Source organism: Pseudochaenichthys georgianus, chromosome 22 (assembly GCF_902827115.2).
Source record: "Pseudochaenichthys georgianus chromosome 22, fPseGeo1.2, whole genome shotgun sequence".
Lineage (NCBI taxonomy): Eukaryota > Metazoa > Chordata > Actinopteri > Perciformes > Channichthyidae > Pseudochaenichthys > Pseudochaenichthys georgianus.
This window is the reverse complement of record NC_047524.1, coordinates 14,208,373-14,236,340: the sequence shown is the minus strand read 5'-3', so window position 1 is coordinate 14,236,340 and position 27,968 is coordinate 14,208,373. Positions and strand designations below refer to the sequence as shown.

General features: G+C 40.0%; 1 protein-coding gene across 1 annotated transcript in view; it reads left to right on the top strand.

The window, feature by feature from the left end:
• The first annotated feature begins 4,690 nt into the window (after positions 1-4,690).
• mboat2a (membrane bound O-acyltransferase domain containing 2a) overlaps positions 4,691-27,968 on the top strand; it is a 41,143-nt gene continuing 17,865 nt past the window's right edge. Inside the window, exon 1 of the mRNA XM_034111377.2 lies at positions 4,691-5,219. Within this exon, the coding sequence (XP_033967268.1) occupies positions 4,995-5,219 (225 nt within the window). The 5' untranslated portion in view covers positions 4,691-4,994. The remainder of the gene's footprint in view (positions 5,220-27,968) is intronic.

The following is a 27,968-nucleotide window of genomic DNA, read 5'->3' as shown; positions in this document are numbered from 1 at the left end:
GTAAAGGATGAAAGTGTAGCTCAAGGGCGTTTGGATTCTACTCTGTTTAGACAAATACCTTCACAAACATGGATCCCTGTTTTTTTTATAATTCAAAGTGTCCAGTAAGTTCAAAGAGAATGACAAGTTGACGATACATGTTATTGTGCCACAGGAAAGAATAACCAGCACAGTGTGTGGAGTGAATCTATCCTCTTGGGAATGCTAATGGGGGGGCAGTGAGTTCAGGCCATGTAACTCAATGAGAGTGTCTGTCCCTCCCAGAATGAGCTGTTCAGACAGATTGTGTGCAGAGTGGAGTTATCACATCCATTTTTCTTCATCCATCTTCCTGAGTAGATAGCATTTTGCCGTATGGAAAAGCCAATCATGGAACATCAGTCCTGTAGTATTCAGCAGCAAGGGAATGATAGTACTTCATGAATACAAGGTTTTCTTCATTTTGTACCAGATCAATGCACAATGTACATCTACCATAACAACAACATAAGAATATTCACAACGGTTCACTGGGTTAGATTGAAAGATAAAGCGGTGTGACTGACATCAACATGGCCTCATTAGCCTATTGATTCTGTAGCTTAAAGTCACCTTGAACAAAAGCGGATTATCTGCCATTAATCTTAATCCGTTCACCCTGTTGGAATGAGGCAACAATGAACACCAGAGCTGTTGTGCTTTTTGCCCAATTGGTTCAAAAGAATTGATTAACGACATGGGAAATCTTTTTGTGAAATGCACGGACACATCATCCATCTCTTTTGAGAGAGTTGGCAACAGACCGAATAAATCAGAAAACTAAAATAGAAGACAAGAACAAGGACCTAAGACACATAGGGTCGAACTGTAAGTGAGGGGAAATACAGTACATGAGTGCCCCACCCTTCAGCTAACTGGGCAGAAAATAAAACAATAAGCTGAGAAAGCTCATGTTCTCCTACTGAAATAGACTGTGGTTGCGGAGTTGACTCCACACTTTCCAAATGTATTGTTGACGTGGGAAAAGGATGGGCGTGCAAGGGTTTATGCAGTCTAATTATCATATGACTTATTTTGGGTTTAACTACTCTAATTCTCATGTTGTAAAATAAGCTAAAGTGGCCAGACGTAATGTCAATGGATTTCCTAAGCCTCATTTATTATTAATGAAGAGTAATATAAGTGTAATTCTTGGTTTAGGATATTACTCTTCACTCTTTTTAACTTCGAGTGTTTGCACTGATATTCTGTATCCACAAAGCGGGGATTTGTGGTGGGTAAGAGCATATTGATTGGGTAACACGGTTTATTGATTGAAAAATATGGCCTTGTTCTTGAGCAACATCTCCCTTCGGTTTTACTGCTGGATTATGTTTGAGTGATGATGATAATGTGGTCCCAGAGAAACCCCAATGGGATCGCAGAAGCATTCAAACAGAAAACTAAGCTTTCTGTTTCTGCAGGCATTGCAAAGCCAATATGGAAAGAAGTAAAGGAGAAAAACGGCAGGAGTAATTGTTGTGGTAAATAAACAACTTGATGGACTTTCTATTTTGAGAAGCCTCGTCCTATGGGATGGTCTGACCTCCAAACACAAAGACACTTCCTGTCTGATCTGTAAAGAGGAGCGCTGAATGTCCCAAGGGAAGCAAGACTGAGTGCAAAACATGAACTATTGACTATATAAGGAGCTTATGGACTTGGTCACCACAACACAGATCAGCCATACAGCTCAGCTAATACACAAATGTGAGTCACATCATGATGGGGAGTGTTTTGGGAGAAGATAAAGGAAAGAGAAATGCAAAGTGAACACATAGTATACACACGTGAGTTGCCTGGCCTTCATTATGAATCAGTGGGGGCCTTCAGTAGCTCATGCGGCTACAGCCTTTTAAATAGGTTAGCAGAGGCTTTTGTCTCACCCTGCTCTTTCTCACCGTCTCTCTTCTCTCCTCTAGAGTATCAGTCTGTGAAAGAGGAAGCGGGGAAGGGGATGGGGTTGCCATGGCGATGCCAACTTAACGAACTGTGTCTCTCTCTGTGATTGTGGGTATAATTGGATATTGTTGAGGAAGAACAAAAAGGCAGTTGAGTGGAGTGACGTGAATGCAATAAAGCTCTGTCCCTTTTGTTTACTTAATGTCATAATCTGTGTCTCTGTGTGTAGGAATAAATGATGAATGGTGATTATATAAGAGCTGTACATGAAGTGCATAGTGAGTGTTTCAGAGTAGTGATGTAGTCCACTGAGGAAGAGAGTAAGCATACATAAATTATCTTCAATAATAAAAGCACTTATGTCATTCAGTCTGAAAGGCTTTGAAATAAAAGATGCATTTCTTTATTGACAATTAATTAATGTTCAGAGATAACGTTATTATACTAAGTGTTTGTGTGTTTCCTGCTCTCTTTGTTTATTTGGCAGTGTGTTCTTGCTCAGCCAGCTTTTCTTTAACATTGGATTGGATCCTTTTGCAGTCAATATGTACAGTCTCCAAAAACCCTGAGATACACCACTGATTGATGAATAATCGAATACGCCCATCCCTCTGAGGCAGGCAGAACAATATATACACACACAAAATGTGCTGAGTCATTCTTCACCGCATACAGTCACATTAACTTGGTTCATTCAAATGTATTGACACCAAGACAATAAGTGCAGTTTAAGCAGTGTTGGAGATTCACACCAACTGGTTCTATTACCACAGGGACTGAAAGCACAAACAGGAAACAAAAAGAGGTGAGTGAATGCTGCAAAGCACAGACTGTTGATGAGAAAACATAAGCCTCATTAAGAAGGACATTATTAGGAAGCACATACACTTTACTTTGAAATCAAAAATATGAATTATCATGCATAGGCGGATGAGTTTCCTCAGTGTTTTCCTGGTTTGTGAGATTTAGGGCACTTATAGTAGGGCACCACATTGGTTCGAGTTGTTGTATTAGACATGTAAGTTATTAAGACATGATATACAATTTGCTTCATAAGTAATAACAACAAGTACAAATGATATACATAGAACAATGCCATGTTGTGTGTTTATTACTCTACCCAACTCTAATCCATCTACATTCATATCTCTCTATAAAGAGATTTTCTTTGCAGATGATAAGCATTCACCAACAAAAGTGAAGGCACGCTGTTAATATTCCTGTCTTAGGTTGCAGTCAGATGAGTTATCATTGGTGTTTGAGTGCTGCCCTCTATTGGCTACTGTGTGCAAACTACCTAAAAAAAAAAACCCAAACAAAACTAGATGACAGTAAAGACATTTTAGTCTGTTTAGTATGATCATTACTTCAGAGGAATAATTCAGGTTTTATGGTTAAACATGTCATTGTTGTCTAAGTTTAAACCCACAAATGTTACGTTTGAAGAACTTGGAATATGGTACAACATCTTTCTTCACATGTCCTTAATAATGAATGCTTATGAAAATATTTCTCAAACAAGTTTTTGGAGAAACTTAAATGTATGTATATCCTAAACTGTATTTAAGTAGAATCTGAGAACAATTCTGCAAACCACTAGGTGGTGCAAATAGACAATGAAGAATAAAAGGCTGCTGCAAGTTGAATTTCCCTATGGTATTGCATAACTATTCAACCAAAGGCTATCTGATTGATCACAATAGTTTTATTCCCATTGTCAAAATATAATTCTCAATTTGTCTTGTCTTTGTTACAACTTCATTTTTATATCTTGCCTATTTCCACATTATATTCTTACTGCAACGTAAATACCTATATTCTTGTGTTTATATTTATTTTTCTGTTTTACAAGCACAGTAACACTAAAAAATAATTAACATTTTTAACTGAATTGGGAATATGAACTGTAGGCCTACCATCGACAACAAATACACATTTAATATGTTACGCTCCTGGTGTTAATTATATTTATTTTATGCAAATAAAAATCCCAGTGCAGAAAGTGCAGATGCAGGCCTTTGAACAACCATCACTGGCCTCTTTGTAGTCATTTCCACCAATGCCTCCTTACATCACCTTTTTCCTTCATGTGTGGAATGCAATACATGTGGAGGGGAGGGCAGTGACCGCATGCATTGTGTTCAGTTCAAATCCAATTTGCTTTGAAGACTGTACATCAAGACGCCCTCTCCTTGACAAAATGCGATTGGCTGATGGATTTCCTCTTCTCCATACGATAGGAGGAAATATATGTTATAACGGAGGGCTGGGCCGCCATCTCTCCACCCACATTCTCACCATTTTTTATTTGTGCCAAAGAGAGTCTCATATCAAGATAGTAATCGTCCCGCTCCATCACACTAGTATGCATTGTTTCCTTCGTGGGTGGCATTTCAATATTTGTAAAGAGTTGACGAGAAGGCAGAGGAAGTAAGACGAAGGCTGAATGTATCGGTTCATGAAGGAAACATAAGCAGCCTCATCCCAATACCCCTCCTCGACTCCTCCTTTCCTTCATTCGCGTCCCTTCTTTGCGTCTTAGCTCCGCCTCCGTAAGATGCGAGCGAGAGACACGAGGAGGTGACGCGAGGACAGAGGAGTCCTCAGGTATTAATTGGGATGTCCTCGTTCACTCAAACGTTCAAACGTTCTGATTATACATCCATGGTCAAGTCCCGGAGGAGGGGAAGAGAGGAGTCTAGGAGGGATGAGGCTATAGACATTATATAGAGTGTAAACAAATAGTGCAATTATTGATTTTTGACACAGCTACCACGCATGCTCACAACGAGAACGTCCGTAACGTTTTTTAAGACGCCTTTTAAAACGATTATTTGTATTCCTTGTTGTTATTAGAGTAGGCCACTAACACATGAAATCCCTTAAGATAGGTTAACAACAAATATATGTGCTACAGCGATAGAATAAGGCCAAATGGGAGACATTATCGCCGACGCCTAGCTAGAATTACGACGTCCTGTGCTCCTTTGACGTAAGGGTTGAGGAGAAAGTGGTCAAGCAGTAGATATCTGTCTTGTTGCGGTTACGTACTCTTTGTTGGATGTTCGCGGTGGATGACAACCGTCCGGCCCGTCGCAACAACAGCAGCAGCAGCGGCGGCGGCGAGGCAGCACTGTATTATCATCGCAGCAGTCGAGGGGAGTGAAGTGAACCAGAGGAAGGAGAGAGAAAGGATTTACGGACACCGACCAAGCATGGCTACCCAAACGACAGTATCATGCACTGGATCCACTCTGTTGCAGCCAATCAGCGAAATTATCAATCTCCCCGTTGACCAGGTATGTTTTTGGATGTAGAAAATATCATTACATGAGCTGTCTGAATGGAGGATACATTTCAAACAGCAAATTCATCGTAGTTAGCTAGCACATAACGTTAGCAGAGGCTGATGATGCGCAGCGTTATTCTTCCCTACACGTTATCTTTGCCTCTTAACATTGCGGATTCACTGAACGCGAGTGCACACAATCACTGTCGGTGTTTCACTATCACGATCAGCTAGCCCCCTGTCAGGCTACACCACAGCTGCCTTTTGTCTTTTCCCATCGATGCCCAGAGCCTAACCCAGTGGTTCTCAAACAGGGGTCCAAACCCCCCCGAGAGCCTTTGATCTGCCTGCCGTCAGATCACTACCATAATCTGGATTAGTTTGTTAAATTTCACCCATTTTGAAGTTAGCCCTATAATGGTCTGTATGTAGGCCGCAATGAACAATCTGCTATATTGAGTCGTTTTTTTCTTCTTCATTTTTAGAAAACAAAAAGCACATCTAATTTCATGTAAAATGGTTTACAAATATGATGGTTGACAATCTGTAGTTGCTGATGCAAGAAGAAGATGGACTTGGTATGATACTCATATGGTTAATCAGTGGTCATTCAGTTTACATCCACCTGAAGGAGGAAACACTGTTTGGAGCAAGCCATGCAGCTCATATGTTATTATGAGGCAAAGCCTGTATTCAAGAAGTCCATGTAGTAATTACAGTTTGAGTAGTTTGTTTCAAACATGTGGCTAGGGACAAGGGTTATACATTACGTTGCCAGTCATCATTGCTCATCTCTGAGAAAGGGCACCACACCTTCACTGTCAGGATTTTCACATTCTGAAAAATGGGTTGTGTGGGAAACCACTGTCATTGAGATAAGTCTAGAGTGATGAGATGCAATGTGCTAGTGGAAGATATCTTAAATGCAATCCATTGCAAATATGGGTGCACATTTTTGCACTGCATATTCATGCACACTTTCACATTCACAGGTTCAACACCTACACCATTGTACAGGCATATGCAAAGTACATATCATAGCCTGATTTCAAAGTTTGCCAGAGCCTTTATTGATGTGTGGAAGCATCCAATCATGTCAGCCTGTCTAATTTATATTAGACAGGCTTCTTTGGGAAGAAAAAAGATTTGAAGTGCTACAATGGTTTGTGTGAGAAGAGGTATCCCCTGTTTACTACAGTGGTTTCCAGGACAGTGGTTTCCTCCAATTACATAGGAATCTTCAGCTTTTTTTATATGGTGGAGTCTTAAATATCCTTCGGAGTTATTGCCTTGATGCCCATTGCATACTGTGCTAGCCACATAGTATTGTTGTATGTAAGAATCAGGTAATGTACTGAAAGTACATTGTGATCTGGAATGATATGTTCCAGTTAATGGTGAAAACCAGGGTATACACTTCTGTCCCCATATTACCAACATCAGTTTGTGTAACCTTTCTTGTACATTGCCACATTGATTATTTTTCTAACAAATGGACTTTCTCTTTTCATTATACGAAAATGAAAACAAAAAGTCTGTGCATCAGCCGCAGAATCACTCTTTCTTATCGTTAATCTTTCCTTACATGCAAGCCTCATGACTCACTCTTCCTCTCCCACTGGGCCTCAGCAAAGCCTTGTTGTAAGCACCACGGATTATAAAGGTGTGTTTGGTGGGATGTGTGTATTCTCAGCTGTGGTGGTAAATTATTGCTCATTTGAAATCATATCAAAAAATGGGATGTGACGATATTATAAGAAATGTTCAGCATTTAGAATTTAATAATGCCAATTCAATTTGAGCTCATGTGAACTTTGCACGGAGACCAGCAGCATCTTAACGCCATGTCTTGTCTTGTTGACAAAACAATAAATCTGCTTGGCTGGCTTTCATCCCTTCATCGTACCTGCATATGCAGACTGGAATGTCTGTCCACCCTGAAGTGCTCCAGGCAGTGTTAGCAATGCTTCTCAGTGAGGACTCGCTGCTCAAAGAGATCTGTTCGGAATCATAAATACATTATTTGACCTTGAAAGGAGTTCAAATGCATTCATTGCTATGCCTCTCTATTAAGTGGAACAATAACAAAATCATACATCAATTTTGAATCTCATAGTCCTCCACTGTGCATTTTTTTTTAATAATAATTAAGTATTACATTGATTTCAATGATTATAACATGGCAGTTTGTAAATGATTGTTAGAAAACCTTATCAGAGGCACTCTCTAAAAGGAAAGACAACCAAAGCTTTATTAGATGAACTTGTGTTTTAAGATGCTACATTTATAGCATTTCCCTTTCTAACTCAACATAATAGCATGTAGCAGCCTCATCATCTGGCTACCCCATAATTCTACATTGTTACAGTTTAATTATGAGCTACATTGCTAATTCCACTCCTTGGCTTGACCGTGGAGCCACACTTTCTCAATCTTCAACAATAGTTTTTGACCAGGCCTATGTCTCAATGACAGTTTTTCATGCCCTTTCCCTCAGTGCCATACCACTGCGGTCAGACTGAGAGGAAGTCGACATATAGCCAGGAAATTACCTGAAATGCACCCACTGTGTCTAGCTTCTTTCAATTTAAGTATTCATAGTGGCTTTCTGAGTTTCTCTTTTGGCTCTTCTCAGTTTTTTATCTCTATTTGAATAATACTGGCTGAGTAAGAGAGACTATTACACATGATACTGATAAACATTGGCCCCTTTGCTTTGTTGGACAGGTGTCACCCTTGTGTGACAGTGTTGTGTCTGCCAACTGGATGCCCTACAGTGCCGCTGTCAACACCATCAATACAAATCAATACGTCCGCTCAGATACAGTACGATCTGTGTGGCCCACAGACATTGACACTCGTTTTGATGAAGCTGCTACAGTGTGGCACCTCACTACTGTGTGTTGGGAGGACTCTGTGTGTCCCCTGGGAGAGAGAGGCCTGTGCTCTGGCCTGTGTCAGAGCTATAATAGGGGCTGTGAAATTTGAACTGACATTCTGCTTCTCCCTCTCTCTTCTCCTCTCCCTCCCTTTCTTTCTCTCTCTACCACACAATGCTTGTCCCCTCTCAGTAACATGCTGTTGCTGTTTTGATGCATTTGTGTACTCCTCTAAAACCTCTATGCTGCTCAGGCACTCTGGCTCAAGAGTTCTGGTATGGAAAATATGGCTTTAATAACACCTCCTGATCCCAGGCTGTGCGCATCCCAGATTGGGTTGGTTTATATCTGCTAGTCAAGTGCTGCTCTTAGTTTGGAAGAGATTGATATTGTTTTGCTACTTTTGTTATCTCTCTGGAAGTACAACATGTCAAAATGGTATCCCTTATGCAATCATATTATCCTATACAGTTTTGCTATTTGACATTTAAACATAGGTATAAGAAAAACATCAATAGGGAAATAGCAAAATAATATTTTAAGAAAAAGAGAAACAAATATACTAACAAATTGGAATCATAGCAAATTAAATAACATACTCATATATATTTCTGTTAGGGGTTAAAAGACACGTTTAGTTAATATTTTCAGATCACCACATATCGTTTTTTTTATGCTCTTTTTTTCAACAGCACATGCTTGGTATTGATCTATCTCGACCTCTTTAGGATTTAGCATAGCATTAATACACATTCAAACAATTAAGCAGAGCAGCCTGGCAGATTAGTTGGCATTTTAGGAGGCAGCTTGAGACTGAATCAGGCCCAAAGTATTGGGTGGAACATAGGGCTGTGCGATTATGGCAAAAATCATAATCACGATTATTTGGGTCAATAATTGATATCACGATTATTTTGACGATTATTCATTGACCATTTATTGAACTTTAAAACAAATAATATTTTACCAATAAACAAGATCAACAAATATGTTGGAGCGCACTTCCAAAACCATACTAAACATATATTATTAATATGATAAATAAAAATAAATTAGACCAAGATAAATTAAATCAAATATGATGCAGTGCACTGTCACAACCTACTGAAAACTCCTTAACATATAGCCAACATGTTGGTACAACATATTCAACATATTCCACTCAGTTAAACGTTGAAGGCTGGCCAACCGTCATGGTCCAGAAGTAACAGGAAATAAATGTTGAACTACAATTTAAGACCAAATAAAAATGTTTAGGCCACCATGGCAAATGCTGGTAGGGCTGCTCATGTCATCTCTTAAAGATGTTTTGCAAGAAACACCAGCCTGTTGACATGGTCTGGTTTCAGAGATGAGCGCAGGCAGGTGACAAGCCACCTGTACTGAAGACCCTCAGCCACGCACATGGGGTGACGCTGGCCAATCACAAAGCTGTGATGCGTTCAAGTGCATTATTCTGGCACAGGAAGATTATGTTCCAGGACATTAACGATAAAGCAGAATATTGTTGTTCTATTTTTAGACACATCTCGCGATCGACTGGTTGGGCACCCCTCGGCTAGACCATAGGTCTGTTATGGTAGCAAAGTAGTCAGCTGAAGCCACATCTCTCTCAACTTCCCCACGGCATTTGTCACATAGTGCAGGCAGCGCAGACCTGCTGAAATAATACCGAGACGGCATCGCGTAATGCTTGTCCAACGTGTTGACAAGTTGCTTGAAGCCCTGGTTGCTAACAGTGCTAACTGGGCACATATCTTTAGCGATGTGAAATGTAATGACAAAGTACTTGCAAATAGTGGAAATAGTTTTACCCTTCTTTTTAACGAGTTGCTGCTCTTGTTCTGACATCTTCGCTCGCGCTGAACACTCACAACACATGTCACTCCCACGTGGCCGAGTGGGCTTTTAGGGAGGGGCGAAAGCGCACCCAGCAAAATAATCGTATTTTGTCAATTATGCTGTTTTCATAATCGTCGCAAGCCATAATCGTAATCGCGATTAAAATACGATTAATTGCACAGCCCTAGTGGAACATTTGCTGTCAATGTCATTGATGCATGTTAATATCACACCAGTATGAGCCTGACATCATCTGTGCGGTGCCGCAAGCCAGGTTCCATTTCAGATCTTTGTCTATTTCCCAACAATAATGCTTTTTACAGGCCATGGCATCATGAGGCTCGTTGCTGAGTTTCAGACTTAATTATTTGAAACCAGTTGACTCCTGCAGCCTCATGTCTAGTCCTGAAACATTGTGTTGTTATTATTCAAGACCCTCTGAAACACAAGACCTCATACCAGAAACCTGGGTAGTTAGTTCAAATTGGTCCCAAAAGACATTTAGCAATTAGTTTATTATTGATCTTTAAATGTTTTCTCTGAGAAAGGACAGTTGTCACTCTGTAGGTTGTAGCGTCAGCTGTTATTCCCTTCCACAGCTGCAGCTGTTTCAATATGCAGCATCTGGGCTCCTGATGAATCCTTCCATTGGCTTTTTCACACATACACACAATGGACCTTAACAACTGGCTGTTTGAATGTGGGAGCTCCTCATTGTCTTTGAGTGACTGATACACGCCCTTCGATATTGTCTATTGAGATGGCACACTGGATGTCTTGTTTACTGTACTGCGCGCTCTTGGTAAAGGTGGTTTGAATCTTTCTAATTGCATCGCAGTATGGAAAAGTGTACTTTCCCTAATGTGTGTGCTAGACAATCTACAACCAACAAGCTAACCATAATACTTTTTACCTTAAAACCTCTTTCTTTAACATATTTTTGGTAAATATTAACTTTTTGGATCAGTCAATATTTTTACTTTCAACAATGACCTTGTGTCAGCTGATTATTGTCGACAGGAATAGTACACTACAGTGGTACTGTAGTGTAATGTGTTTATGTCCAGTGGCTGACACATTGCTTTACTTGTTTTCCATGATTAAATGACAAAATAAAGATTATAATCATTACAGCTTTGCTATTTTATATCAAAACCGCATCACCTCTATTGAGGAATATGCAGTCAGACATTGTTGCTTCAAGGTACTAGCTGGCGGTGCTACCGTGTGTCCTCCTGTGGTCACAAAAGGCTGTTTATGTGACATATTAGCTCTCAGTTTGTCACAGTCAACGGCCACATCTTTTATCACGATAACAAGCCCCCTTTTGTTGCTGCTGTTACATTTCTGCCAGGCTATTGTACTGTAGGCCTCGGAGCCCACACAGTGCAGAGGGTTTGACTTTATCCCTGCTATCAGCGACACACGTCTCACACTGTAACATACCAAATGGGTCGGTTAAAACAAGTTGAACTGAAGTAGAAAAAACATGTATGGCCAAAATCGCCCTTACTGTAAAGATCAGGATGCTTAAAGGTGCCCTATTATACTGTTTTTCATCAATATATTATAGGTCTCGGATATATATACACAACAGATCGTGCCTTGTAGCATCCCATAAACCCCTCTGTTTCAAAAGTCTGTTACTTTAGATGAAAATAAGGAGCCCCTCCCGACGCCCCTCTGAGAGATATCTGGTTACAAAGAACACAATGGTGCTCTAGGAGGAGATTCAGGTGATAAGGTGGGTGGGGGTTACCTTGGTTGCTGATTGGCTAATGGTCACAAAAGCCAAAACATCGTTATGACATCATAAAGAGGCCACAATCTGATCAGCTCATTTTCAGACCGGTTTCTATATAAATGGATCAGGAGAAAAAGAGAGAATCTTTTTTCCTGAAACGTTCAGAATGTCTTTACACAGAGGGGACACATGTAGAGATGTCCCGATCCGATCACGTGATCGGGGATCGGAGCCGATCACGTGATTTTCAAAAGATCGGAATCGGGAGAAAAAAATCGGGGATCGGGATTTTTTTTTTTTGACCATGTTCATGTCTTAAAGTCACCCTGAGGCCTTAGTTTTGGTTAAAAATTACACAACATCATGTGTGTGTTGCTTCTTTTGGGCTTGTTTTCATAGACCTGGTTGCTTATTTCTCTCAAAGAGTGGGCGCAGTGTCTAATAGTAGCAGTAAGCTAACGAGAGGCTACGTTCAGCTGGTGACTCGGGAGTCGGGACAGAGAAAATGTCAGGAGTTTGGAAGTATTATAAAATTGAAAGCGAAGGCAGTGTAACAGCCAGATGCAATGATTGCAAGGCGGAGGTTCCGCGTGTTGGAAAGAACAGAGCTACGTTCAACACGACCAATCTAATACGCCACCTGAGAAACAAACACCAACAACAACACGGCGAGTACACAGCGGCCACTCAGGTAACGGCACTGAAACAACCGACACTTTCAGAGACTTTCAAAAGGAAAGAGAAACTGCCCCAGAACAGTGAAAAGGTCAAAAAAACAACAGCCAAGATAGCTGAATTCATCGCGTTGGATGACCAGCCGTTATCGGTTACCTTTTTCTCTCTTAATGCATTGCATAAAGATCGGATCGGGAAAAATCGGTATCGGCAGATTGTCAAAATCAAATGATCGGAATCGAATCGGGAGCAAAAAAAGGTGATCGGGACATCCCTAGACACATGTTTATGTATACAAGACATGAACAAGTGGATTTTGAACAATAGGTGACCTTTAAATCTCTTGTTCTTTGTAAAGCAATTGTATCCCATTTGTGCTAATGTTAACCATTCCTTTAATATGTGGATGTATTAAAATAGTGGTACGGATTTATGGTGCTTTGCCTGAAGAATCCCAACTTGTCTTCTCTGCTTTAAGGTCCCCTGCTGCTCGCTGAGTCCCCAGAGCCCCTGGCTTGGGACCGCTGGTTTTACTGTGGTCTCATCAGAGTTCTTCTACCTCCCAATTGTCTTTAATTGTCCCTCTCCTGGGAGTCATATCCCTCCAATTGATTTCTTTCCCCTCAGCCCTCTCTGATGGAGTGCTCCTGGCTGCTGCCATTTTTATGGTGCACAATCAACACAAGCGTGTGTGATTCCTCCTGGGGAACATGAAAAGACTTTGCTATGTTGTTAACATTACTGGGTGGTAGACAAGAGCAAAACAGAAATGGTTACTCACAGGCAGGCCTTCATAAAAGTGGCTTTGACTTTATGGTCATGTGTTTAATGAGGCTTGACTGTGTGGCAGTTAATCCACAGAAAGAGACCAATTGAGCGTGGAAGAAGAGTCAGTGTTGCTGTCAGAAGGCCAATCAACATGTTTATCCAGCACAAATAGCTGACGTAATCATTTTGTGGGATAAAGATACATTTTCCTAATGAAATGATTATGGTTCATTACACAATATTACAGTAGATGTTTGCTTGAGTGACCCCTTCTGATCTTTTTAAATATTTTATTTACAAAGCTTTATTTTATTGTCCATGTTTATATTTCATAAAGACTGCATTATATTGTGATACTGTAACAAGGGGATGGATTGCAATTGTTATAAAACTAATTATGGGAAAACCTTAATAGTATAAGAAATGTCCATAAGCATTCAAATCTGAGTAAAAAAGTCTACTTTTCGATGCAATCAGAAAAGGGGGATCTGTATTTGATCATACTCACTGTAACATCCATCATAGTATAGTAAATATTCATCACAATTGGATAGCAAATATCCCAATAATTATCTAAATGTTGTCACACCCCTATTCATAGTCTGGAGCTTTAGCTGTTATTGTTATATCATATGTCAATGTACATTTTTAAGGAGATGTTTTGCTCCTGGAACCAAAACTGGAAGCTCTGCTTTCCTCTCGACACGCAGCATGTCCTTGTTATGGGTGCGGCTTCATTTCCTGCAAGCAGTGAAAGCAGTCATGGTATTGCAAAGCTATTATACTAAAAGCATCAATAACATGTCAAAGGAGGCCTGGGTTAAGTTATTAGGGTTAAGTTATTAGCATTATGTAAAACAATATTGGATTCTGTATCTCCTGCATGGCTTCGATCAAACTAAACATATAGGGTGGCTGCCAGACTATAGATAAATGTAGGCAGGGAAATCTGTGCATCTGTCAGTCCTCCTCTCTCTCAAGTGCTCTGCGTCCACATGACTCAGCTTACTCACTCATTGGTTCTGTTGGTAATGGTGTGGTGTTATGAGGGTGGATTCGGTTTCTGTGCCAAAAAAGGCCTGCGCTCTTAGTCGGCTTATAATACCAGTTTAATGTTTGCATGGAACGTCACATAGTCTGCGACTCTGCACAAAGAACATTGTTTTCAGGGAAACATTTGAGTGGTATGAAATTACAAGCCGAGCAACATCTGATGTTGTAGATAAATGCTTACAAGCAAGCCCAGCCTTGAAGATTTGCCTCTTGATATGATCTGGCTATCCCAGTTCATAGGTGTGTAGTTCACTGTGATAGCAGTTAAGCATTTTGAAATGGAATGTGTTAGCTTTTATGTTCAATTTCATGCCAGCCAGCTGTCTATAAATTCCCTGCAAAGCTCTTATGTGAAACAGCTGTTTCCTTTCTGGTGTATTCACTGTGCTTGGTCAGGGGTCCAATAGGATGAAAGAGAGGCATCCAATATAAATGAGAGCACATATTTAGTAATGTGACTTTGCACTGTCACCATTGAGGTACGTCGGTAAAGGCTGATTCACCTTAACGGGGACAGATACGCTCTGACACAGTAACCAAGCCCCTGTCACCGTAATTCTCAGTGGCACTACGCTCCAATACATAATCAATCTATTATTGATCATCCATTACTACAAGTTGCATTGTCATCTGAAAAGTTCAACCGCTAAACGCGGAATTGATTCACAATGTTTAGTCCCCAGGGCCTTCTGCCATTGATTCCCTTGAACCTGGTCACCTGTGCCACTAAAGTATAATCCATACTTAAAGGGGGATATCATTCAATTTAATGTTTTACATAGATTCTCTATATATATTCATTTTGAGATCTTTAAAAGTACAAGGCTGTACAAACATCATATATGATTTTTGTTTGTTTCAATCCGTTTCTAGTTCCAATCTGTGCAGGCCTGCTACTTCAGTGCTTCTGAGTTCTGCTGCTATTTTAGATATCGAAAGTGAATGCAATGAAGTAACGACTCGCTAAAGTTGTGTCAGTATTACTAAGCCACGCGTTCTCTCTTGCAAGGTGGGAAATAACAAGAGAGATCAAAAACGTATCGTACATGAATGAACAAACGGCGTCTTGTAAAACTATACTGTATGTCGTTAACTTCTTCTCCCTGCTGTAAAGCCCACTAATAAAATGAGATACGGCTTCAGACGAAACATCTTCCAGTGGCTTTCAGGGAAGTTGATGCGGTCAGTCTTGACATGTTCGAGCAGGACCATAGAAGGAAAAACCACAGGACATTCACCCAGCCAGCTAATGGCTAGTTAGCATGCTTATGTCACAATAGCATTTCAAGTCTTTTGTAACATTACATCAAATCCTTTCTTTAGTGCTCTGCTCAGTTCTGGTATTTGAGCGTTATACAAAGATTTTAAGTACAGGATTCTGAGTGTACACTTTATACGGTGTCTTTATAAAGCCTGCACACTTTACTTGAGATCAACACTTACCACTGTGTACTTGACTGCAGATTCTTGCAAGAGTGTGAAGTCAGTTGTAAAGACGTGGTGTTTAAAAGTTGTCTCTCCACTCTTAGCACACCATTGAGTCCTTTTGCATATTCTGTGCTGTATCATAGCAACTGACTGCTTTCTCTTTTCATCGAGGTTGTGTTTGCCAATGCTGGGAATATTCTCAGTTTCTTCTCTTGAATCAATGCCTTTTCCCCTCGAAACACACGCTATTGTTACAAAGTCACTGATTTAAACTGCGCTAATGAGCAGATAAAACACCTTTAGTAACACTCTGGTAATGCTGACCTTTAGTTAGAAGAATGAGTGCTTTCAGCGGGAAATGGCATGTTTGTAGTTAGAGGACCTGATGTTTTCCGATATTGTTTTTCATGTGTGTCATGACTTGCAAGATGTCTCTAACGGGTACAAACAGGCCGTTGTTTGGGTACTAATGTCCTGCTTTACAAAAAAAGGCAGCTCTGCTAAATCCATCAAGCTCTTCTGGATGGAATTGAATACATTATAATAATTCCCATGGGGGCTTTGTATTCATTACATGATGCTTTATATTTATATATATATTTTTGGGAGATCTTGCCTCTATGGTTAGACCACAAAATCACAAGCATGGACCGGACAAATTGTTCTGTCAGGATTGATTTCTGTTCTTACGTAAGAAGTTGAAAGTGGCAGTTTGGCTTCTTCCCCCTAGCATTCTTCAACCTGCATGCTTGGCCAGAAATAATGGATTGTCATTTTTGCCCTTACTTATGAATCTGAGTCGCACCATATAACTTATTGTTTTAGTTTACTGGTGTTTCTTCTGGTCTATTGTTTGTGAGCACAGAACACATTTAAACCTTTTGGTGTCAACATGTAAAACATATTCCCAAACCAGCTTCCCACTAATGTTAAACATGGAGAACAACAATAATAAAGACAACTCTCTCCTCTAAACTAGAAATACATGACTTGATCATTAACTCATTCTCCATCTACATTTACAATCATCAACTTCATGCAGCATGCTGGGATCTATTATGTGTGGCTTGTTTAACCCTCTGCTTGGATTTCTTTCTTTTATATAACCTGTTAAATAACAGCACAAAAGTATTGGTAAGGAAAGACATGGGCAGTTGGTGATTTCTAATATACAGTATACTGATCTAGCTGGGCACATTTCCAGGATACACGAGACCTGCAGCCTTCAGTATCCAGTGACCCTATTTCACACTTTCATAGACGTATGCTGTTATTCTTTTTCACGGATGTCTGAAACCCAAGAAAACACAAGCTGTATCCACTGGCAAATCTGGGTTGGCTCCAAATCTCCTAAGAGTTATTGAAAAAGTATCTCTTTTTCTGTGTATCTCTGTTCAAGTAAGACATATTATAAATCAAATGGCTGTACCGCTGCAGTTGTTTGCGAAGAGTTATGTGCATATCAAAGGAAGCTAGCTATGAAACAATGCTCCATGCTTATATGTGTATGCCTTCACATTATTCAGCACTGTGGAGGAGACGTTTGGAATAAAAACATCTCAGAGAAGACATAATCAATCAGCAGGTATTCAATCAATGTATGTGTTTGTCTGCTGCGAAACACCTTGTCATTGCTAACCAGACTGCATCTTTCCTTTGGACAAAGTGTAGGCTATTTCTAAAACATATTCTTCTCTCTGCTTGTGTGTCTCTGTAATGATGCCTTTTTAAATGCTGTGTGTAGCTGGCAGGTGTTTGCTATGAGTTGAACAAATCAGAAAGGCTAGCTCTGCACAGAATATTGGCTTATTATGAAGAAAATGTTCTTTATCCTTGGGTACATAAAGCCACAGTCACAGCAGTGTTAACAACATTGACATTTCTTACGAAAAGCAGCCCTGTGATCTGTGCTTGAGTCTGCGTTTGAAGAAAGAAGACAGACACATATTGTGAGTGTGGTTCTGGCCCAGTGCTGCTGCTACCTTGTGGGGAATGGCTGATTGTTTGGCTATTAATAGCCTGCCTGACCGTAGAGCCAGACTGGGGTCTGTGGATCAGCTCAGAAAGGAGGGTGCCACACTGCAGGCTTTACCACTCTGAGTGTGTGTGTTGTGTATTAGTGCATTCCTTTGAGCTGCCTTATCTGTGTGCCATTTTCCCATGATGTCTAGCATCAACACAACCACATATTTAGCCTTGTTCTATTCAGCAGAGAGGCTCGTGATTTGTGTGTGTGTGTGTGTGTGTGTGTGTGTGTGTGTGTGTGTGTGTGTGTGTGTGTGTGTGTGTGTGTGTGTGTGTGTGTGTGTGTGTGTGTGTGTGTGTGTGTGTGTGTGTGTGGGTGTGGTGTGTGGGTGTGGGTGTGGGTGTGTGTGGGGGTGGGTGGGTGGGTGTGATATACAGCCACTTTTTGAGTCGAATACAGACCTTGACACGAGTTGAGATTAACTTCAAGACTTCTACTCCCTCCCTCCCCCGACTTTCGCAGCAGCGCATTGAATCTGCATGAGTCATTGTGGACCACAGCTGATGGAAATTAAATGAGACTGTGCAGAACAGGCCTGAAGCGTCACATGGCCTGAAGCGTCACATGGCCTGTGCCTGGGGAGTGGGAGGGGAAGGAGAGGTAGTGACTTAATGACATGGAAAAAAGGGTTTTCTGCTAATGACCGTCTCCATTTATCTCCCACTTTGGGCAGACACACACAAACAGATGCAGCCAGGCACACATGCACAGACAGGCTCCCACCAGTTGCCTGTGAGTAAGGCTTGGATGAGGAGCCACATACTGCTCTATGCAAAAAGGAACAGATTTAGTCTCTGGGTGCTAAACATGCAGGCACAGTGGGAAGGAGAGAAGTATTATATGTGTAAAAGAATCATACCTAATCCTGTGGTTGTATGGGTGTGTTCCTATGAAGGTGTCAATTCCCTCTCCCATGGGAAAGTGTTCAGAATGACAGAGAACAGGTCAGACACGCCGGTTTTACTGAGGTATTTATCTGTCCTAGCGTCCCATGGGATCCTGATGCACAGAATGTTCTCACTCCCTATGATCATACACAGACAACTAAAGGTTAGAAAGTGTCATGCATGTTAGTCTGATTAGATGAGGATCCTCTGATGTGTATGACATGACCCCTTTCAGACGATTGGATAACTATTTGAGTTGTCTTTATAGGCCTTACATACATTAGAGTTCCACATGAATGCTGCAAAACGTTGATACTCTTTGTGTTTAACAATGAGTTGAATTAAGGTTAAGATTTGTAGCCACACGAGCAGCATAGTTTTTTGTATTGCAGTGTCGGTCTGTTGGCCATTCAGTTGGACTTCCATTATGTTCCAGACTTAAAAATCACTTAAATATTGGAGGGATCGTCATAAAATAGCCCCTGACTTTTGATTGAGGGCCACCAGAAAATCAGAGGTCCCAGTAAACGTATAGTAAACTATATTGACATCCATTTGCTGGATTGAGAGAATTGTCATTCTATCCAGATGAGTTATCATAGTGACTTTACAATTTTGTTTGCGAATGAAATATTGTGACAACTATTGGATGGTTTGCACTTGCAGTAGGGATGGGAATGATGAATCGAATATTCGAAATGAGAATATGAGTTATGAATATTTTTTATTGTAATTTTTTGCAGAAAACCAAGTTATGTTTTTAAGCATGAAAGCTGTAGGCCAGGGGTGCCCAACCTTTTTTGAACCGAGAGCTACTTCTAAAGTTGCCAGTCTGCCGAGATCTACCAGTCCAAATAGAGATCATTACTGACAGCCAGGTAAATACACACTTCTACTTGTATAAAACTGACCTCTGTACGATTAATACTTCATAAAATACTGCAGATCCTTTATCTTACCTCTTTCTAATTTACACACAAGTATTTAACTGAAGTTACACAACAGTGTTGTTGATAGTTGGAGAAAATACTCTGAACCCTTTCTTTGCCATTATATAAAAATAGTGTTGCTACAAAAGTATAAATTAGGCTTACTAATAAGACAACTCAGATCTGAAGCTACACAGGAATCTGCTGCCAAAGTGCAATAAAAAAGACAAAATTAATAGAATCAACCCCTTTTTTTGTTGCATTTTAGTAGAATATCAAAAGAAATGCCTTTAAAATAGGATGCAAGCAACACTAGTTTCTTAACCTGAATTGATAATAGACTATAATCAATTTAAACGGAACAGATCTTAATGTTTGCATTCTTATACCATTTTACAATAATTATAATGAATAAGTTCAAACAAACTAAAACTTACAGCTGATTAATAACGGTATCCAACTTGAGTTTTTATTATATCAAAAACCTGTTGAAATGCTTGTTATTTTTACTGTCCCTAAAAAGCGCGTCGCAGCCTCCAGGAATGCTTCTTACAAAACTTCGCCATCTTTAAAAGACTTCATGTGTTTCGCAAGAACGTGACTGACACGATAAGATGCTATGGCAGCAGCCTTGCTCTTGTTGTTGGGCCTGGTGGAAATGGACTGCTGTGCATTTAGCTGTCCTTTCAGGCCCCTCCCCTTTTGGAGCGTAGGGCAGAATTAGGAGGGAATTCCGTCTCGTAGCGTTTGTGCACTGTTTTGAAATGCCGCTCCTAAATTACCCTTCTTCGATAAAGCCACGCTCGCATTGCAGATGAGACAGATGGACTTTCAATTGGAATAGATTCAAAAATAATCATCCTCCCACTCGGAATGAAAATTATATATTTTGGTCTTGTGCGTCAAGACTGTCACTCCCGTTTACACGGACAACTTCAGCGAACTAGTGCACTGCTCACTGCCCACCAACCACGCCCCGACACATGGGGTCACGTCGGCCAATCACAAAGCTTTAATGTGTTCAAGTGCATTATTCTGGCACAGGAAGATTATGTTAAAAGTCATTAACGATAAAACAGAACATTGTTGATCTATTTTTAGACACATCTCGCGATCGACTGGGAATCTCCCCGCGATCGACCGGTCGATCGTGATCGACTGGTTGGGCACCCGTGCTGTAGGCCTATAGCTGTCAACTGTTCAAACTGTGATCACCAGTTCAATAAATGTGACAAATTCGACTTGGTTTCTATACTTATTTGAACATGTATCTATTTATTTTTAAAAATTCGAAATTTTTATTTTATTTTATTTTTGTACCATTTTTTTCCACATTTAAAAAAAAAAATTATAGGATATGTACATTTTGGTTAATCGGTTAACCGTTTTTTGGGGGGTCGAATATTGGAATATACATTTGCTTTCAAATTCCCATCCCTAGTTTGCAGTACTATCTGCTATGTTTTCAATGTTTGCATGCATCATTTAGCATCATAATATAGACTATGCCATCAGCCTGAGTTGTACTGCACTGATCTGTGTTTATTGCTAATTCGCAAATGTTAGCATTCTAATAAACAAAAGCTGGCATGCTGATACTGTAAACTGTACTTAACTTTAAGATGGTGAACATGGATAACATTAAACCTGCTGAGCACGCGTGTTAGCATTACACTGTGAGCAGCGTTATGATGCTGATGTTAGCATTTAGCTCAAAGCACAGCTGTGCCTACATAGCCTCACAGAGCAGAGCTGACAGTCTTATTCTTATTTTTATGGAAAAGGAAAGATGAAGCTATGCCCAGAGGAAACATGACTCGTCATCCATCTGTTCCCGCCTGCGCCATCACTCACTTCCTTTTTCTTCACAACCTTGCTGCAGCTGCGCTCCAGCGTGACATAAATTAGCTTTAGACACGATCAGGAACATAAGTTGAAAAAGTTCCTTTAAACGTTGTAGCTTAAGCCCTTCTCTTGGTGCTAATTTCATACAAACATATATAGAAGAATACAATGGGAGTGGTATTTGAAATAAGAGAAAGAAAATGAATGAATGGGAAAGTTGTGTGATAATAAAATTAACATGGGCACGCCTCTTGCCCTGAGGGCCTTCATGTTACTCCTCCGCATACCCACACACACAGAGAAATGCAAACTGTATTTCCGTCAACAATAAGCTTCAGGAAGCTTGCTTATCTCTGCCTTCCACCGCATCCACAGTGACTTCCTCCCTCCTTTTCAGCATCTCCTTCCCCTCTGCCAGTTTGTGTGTCAGTCTATAATGTAGTTTCTTAAAGCTGAGCTGAGCCCTGTGCCACAGCTGCCAGGAGGAACTGCCTGACAGCTTATTGTCCTTAAGCGCTAATCGCTGCCTAGCGCCTGCCACCCATCAAAACATCTGCATGTTGTCTGTCTCACTTCCTCCATACTCACTGTAATGATATAGGATTGATTTGCGAAGACAATATCATCTGGAAGATAAAGCAATCATGCAGAAGAGGATGGGAGGAAAGAGCTCTTATTGTAGCTAAAGGGTGTGTCCTCGCTAAGCCTTTTTGGAGAGGTTTATTTGAGCTCTTGGAGTTACTATTGGGCCAGTGGGGGTTGTTAACTTGGGTGAAAAGAATCATTCTCTATCCTCTGCCAAGCAAACTTTGACAGAGTCAGACCGGCTGGTTACCAAATCTTAACCGTGCAACCTTTGTTTTGTCAAGCCTTAGTTCGCTAACTGAATAGTTTTGTAACTTGAACCATCGTCCCACATAAAATGTATTACTATGTTGTCCTCACACCCTTCATTTATTCCTAAACTATTTAGTTTTTGGCCAGTGACAAGTAAATGGTTTTGCTGCAGTGCATTTATCCAAAATGTAGCTCTTTTCTGTGGTTCGCTAAAATTGTACAAACTGTTCTCCAGCGCAGATGTTTCGGCCTAAGATTCCTTTTAAACGTTTAAAAAAAAGCAGCGCTGTACCCAAGGGTGAAGTTGACTTCAGAGTTAATCAATAATGGAAGGGAAGATCCATGTAATATGAATGAATAAACAACGCACCCTGGCACTGGAGGGCGTATATTGCCAAATGTTTATTCAGTAAACTACCATCCCAACACCGATGACAGTTTCAGATCTTATTGTTTTTTGTCATGCAGTGCATTATCTTAAATTACTACAACTTTCATTATGAAAAAGCTAACACCTATGAGTCTTGAAATATCACAAGTCTTTGCATTTATGTGAAAGGCATCCTTGATGTTGGACCAGTCACAGCCGGGATGCTATGTTGTCAGTTCACACAGTTTAAAATCACATCTGTGAGTGGAATGTAGCGAGTGGACTAGCATGTGGTCTCATTATATAACTGCTGCTCAGGCCAAAGTAACCGGTGTGTTTACTTTGACAATTGAAGTCGCAACCAATGGCATTCATTTCCAATGTCTGTGTGTCCATATCACAGCATTTGGTGGGTCTAGTTAATTTAAATCCATTCAAAAACATGTGTAAGTACCTTTAGCTATACATATGTTTACATGCACAATGAAAAAAACTGTTTTGTAGTGATCTAGAAAAAAAAGATGCTCTAGTACTCTTTAAAGTTGTTTGCCATTTTATTAATCATCACATTTCTCAGGGCAAAATACAATCAAAAGTGTGCTTTTTCACAGTCTGTCAGTATTATTTCCATTCATCTCAAACACACCAAAGCTGACTCTTTGAAAAGCTTGCTTATCTCCTCTTATCTTATGTTCAAACAGAGATTGGCTACTTACATGTTGGGAGTCAACAGTCATCAAACCATTCAACATGTTTTTCATAAATCTACCTGCTGTTTTGTTTTTAAATTATTTTACTTATCAAAGTAATTATTTATACTTCATAATCAAAATGTTGAAACTGTAAAATAGTCAACTTGTTCTTTACACTAATAGCTTAAGAACATACAATTCTTAATAGATAAATTGCTGTGTCTGAGCTTTTGCCACACATTCAGTTTTCAAGTTTTCACCCACGGCTGAAATCTGCCTAAACAATACAGTTTCTCTTACACGCTCTTCCACTCTCCCACACGAAATTCCTTCCTTACAAAGCGTGCACTGATATCCAGGGAGGGGCTGAATATGCACTCTCTTACTGCCAAGGCAGACGTTAGAGGTCTTTGAGTTCAAACTTTACAAGCTCTTTTTTTATTTAAAAAAACAAAACAAGCTATATTAGATTTGTTAAAGGGGACCTATCATGCAAAATGCACTTTTGTACGTCTTTTACACATGAATATGTGTCCCCGGTGTGTCAGGGAACTCACCAAGTGTCAGAAAACACAACCCTCTCTCTTTTCCTCCATACCCAAATCTCTAAAAACGGGGCTGCAACGGAGCTGATACAGATTTGAATTTTTCTGAAGTCAGAAAAGGGGTGCTCCGCCTATATGGGCAACAGAGTTCCCGTTAGCCGGTAATTACCGGACTATGACCGGTAAAATATGCTGAAGACCGGCAAATCTAAATCTCTCTGGTCAAAGTGTCCGGTCAAAATAATTTCCGTTTAGCGCAATCAGTTGCATCAGTTGCGCAACTTGCGCCACTTATGTGACGGACAAAAGAGTATGTGACAGACAAGAAGAGTCAATTCTAATGTCTAACACTTGTGGAGAAAGAGATGTCCTGTATGGGTTGATTGTGCGTTGATCTGTTGGTAATACCTCCGGGTTCCGGTGGGCATGTAAACAAATGCATAATGCTGCGCTATACTTTGCGGCCTCACCCGGTTGCATAGCGACGCTTATTGTTGAGGTGTCTTTTAATAAGCACTGCAGGTAGTCCTATCATTAGCTAGAACTAGCTGGATCTGATCGATATGGACATAAACGCGAGTGAAGTCTAATCTGATGGGAGAGAGAGATTTTACTGTCGGGTCACTCATTACTGATCCGCGAGCTGGATGATACTGACGGGCTGTCAGGAGAGGGAGAGAGCGCCCCGTTTATTATTCCCGTGTTATTGTAAATTACTGTACACTTTTGAATAGTTAATCTACTATAATTAGTTTAATATCAATTTGTTTTAAAGCTCAATAAATAAAAAAGAAGGCCTTTGACTGGCACTTTTCAAATGTTGTCCGGAAGATTTAAACTTTAACGGACATGTTGACCAGCGAAAAAATATTCTAACGGGAACTCTGATGGGCAACTCTCCACCTATCAGGGGAATGTGGGGTTGGGCCACGGCCACGGCCATTGCCGCTCGAAAGCGCTGGAGACGCAGTAGTACATATGCCAGGCCTGTAAGTGGCGCTGTAGTCTGCCACAAAAGCAGCAAAGAAGACTTCTCACAGAATCAGCCCTTGCAAAAACAGGGCTGGAATAGAGCAAATAGAGCGAAATGAGGCATGGCTAAAATGCATGATCTGTTTGGTATTTTGAAAAAAAAACTTCACAGACATGTTTTATATAAGTATGGCCCTACAATATATTATTCAAATATAGCATGATAGGTCCACTTTAAGATTTAATGTGTTTCTTTGCTGTGGGGTGTGCACATGAATATGCATGGGAAAGCTTGATTGATACCTATAACCATCTCACTATTTGACATTGATAAATCAGTGACTGTATATGAGTGTTTGGTGTTTGCTGGTGTTGCAAATTAGCCAGTCTTTCATTAAGTGTGTGGACGCAGAGGTTGGCAAATCAGCTTTTTATTCAAACAAATAGCAATATCCTTTTTACTAAGAGAGCAGCTTGAAGTAATCAAAGCGTGTATTGTGTAAGCGCTGTTTGAAAATAAAGCCAGAGGAGGTCTATTTGATGTGACGTGTCATTACCAGGGCATCATATTCTTTTTGTAGCACTTTGGAGGAAGGCAATTGCAGTTGAACCTGGGTCACATTTTCCAGATTTGTTACTTACTAGAGGTTGCCCAAAGTGAGTCAGCAAAACGCTAGTTATTTACACAATGAGGAGGAGATTCATTTTGACCTTCTGCTTACTACAGTATATTATTCATGGTTGAATGATGGATATAGCAGCCGGTCTGAATAAACACTGGCATGTATTGACACAAGTGTCAGTTGGGTTCTTTGCCCTTGTTCCATATCTGCCAATCTGATGACTGGTAGTTTGCTTTAAGATACCATGGAAACAAGGCCTGTAGCTAAAGCAACACACCTTGTTTGCAAACAATGGCCGGGGAGAGCTTAGATCTTGTTTGCTTTTCATTCAGCTCCTGTGGCACCATGTTCATGCTCAGCCTTTTTTATTTAGGTACTCCAGCTGGATTATTTGTTAAATATTGAACAATGCCAGCCACGATAATAACCGTACAAAGGAGGCCAGCTCCTGTGCTGTGTTTGTGCTCCGTGAATTCATGTTCACAAAACCGCCAATATACGCTTCCAAATGCCATCTGATGTGATTTAGGCTAATGCTGCAGATGATTTGTTGCTACATCTGTTAGTCATACAGACTAAAGGACCTACATACTCTCTCATCTCACTCTCTCATCTCTCTCTCTCTCTCTCTCTCTCTCTCTCTCTCTCTCTCTCTCTCTCTCTCTCTCTCTCTCTCTCTCATTAATCATGCAGGATCCATAGATAATGGATGGTGCTCATGGTGTCTGTATCCTTTCACTGCAAACTGGCCAGACGGATCTGTGTTAACATGACCTATTTACATGGACGGGCCATTGTGCTTTCAGACATGCATCACTAAGCGTGACATCAAACAAACATGAAGGGTTTATAGTGGATGAGTGTTCATTTCACCCTTTACAGTATTCAGTCTATTAGTCGTGTTTTGCCTATGCGTTTCCTGCTGCTCTTTTGTCCCTAATTAGCCTTGAAATACTATGTCATTTAGAAATGTTTAAAAAAAGGAGCTTACAGTCCCACAAATGTGAGCTGATGTCATTGCACTAGAAAGACTGTTGCATTACATTGCAATTACTCATATTGGCCTTGTGTGTTACGTCTGTGTGTGTAATTTCAATTTGTTACGGGAGATTAAAGGCGCAGAGAGCTCACTTAGAGAAATAAAGCTGGAAGCTTTTACTTTGTGCTTATATATGTTAGGGCTGCTCGATTATGGCAAAACTCGATTATTTGGGTCAATAATTGATATCACGATTATTAAAAACGATTATCCATTTACTTTGAAAACATCCATTTATTGAAAAAAAAAAATGTGAACAGTATGTTTTTAACAGTTGATTACCCTGAACTTTAAGTATAATTCAACTGAAGAACCAATTAATTATTTTTTTTAAATAATCGTTTTATTTCGGTTATGTTGTTTTCATAATCGTTGCAAGCCAAAATCGTAATTGCGATTCAAATACGATTAATTGAGCAGCCCTAATATATGTGTAGTATGTTGATGTGGGTATTAATATGTGAGGCACATAGATCATTAAAAGGAAGACACATCAAACATCACTGAGTCACAGACACATCACTGTGTATTAATGATGTGAGTGAGCGATAATGAACCAGACTGTCTACAGAGAGAGGAAGGCCCTGCTCATGATGGTGATTTAAAAAGCCTTAAGGTAATCACATTTAGAGGATAACACAATCCAGTAAGATCAATAGAACATAATATATATGCTCCTCCTTTCCCTTTTACTCCATATGATTTAGGATAGGAGGATAGGAGGTCCAATATTCCTTTAACTTAGGAAGTTTCCTAAAGTAGAAATATCTTATTGGCAGCACTGATAAGAGCTGGACGAATGTTCTGTATGCTGAGGAAAGGTGCTTATTTCTTATATCCTTTAACATGGATAACACTGGAACATCATTTTCTATAAGACAGGAGAATGCTGTTAGGAGTACCGGTAGTTGTTTTCAAAATGAATCCTTACTTCCTTTCTCCAGCATTGAGTTTGTCACTACTCATTTTCTGTGTTATAAATAAAGTCTTTCTCAGTCCTTATAAATTCTACTTGACATATTTCCTTGAACTCATAATGATTTCCATTGAGGTCAAAGAAAAGTGGTTATACAAATATTTTTGTACTACTTCAGTGTTAATCAAACAGAGAGGTTTTCATTGTGCTCCCGTCGATGGATCAGTCAATCTCACTATTGTCTGGAGTAAAGCCTCTTTGCTGTGCCATTTGGAGACATTAGGAGATGAAACAAGGTCTCAACCCAGCTTTACTATGACCTGTCAGATAGAGTAATACATGTGGTAATAAAAAGGAATGTATTGATATGAGTGTTTTGGAGAAAACCTTCCCATGTAAGTAAAGACCATACAAATTATACAATTGGCAATCCCATCACACAGTTGTATAGGCACACTACAACATACTATTACTGAACAATTATCTACATAGCTTCTTATATTAGAAAACACATTAATTGAATAAAGAGAAAATACTTTGATTAACAATGTGTCTCATTTGCTTATACATAAAACATCTTTAGATTTTTACACTGAACAAAAATATAAATGCACACTTGTTTTTGCTCCCATTTTTCATGAGATGAAGTCAAAGTTCTAAAACATTTTCTATATACACAAAATAACCAT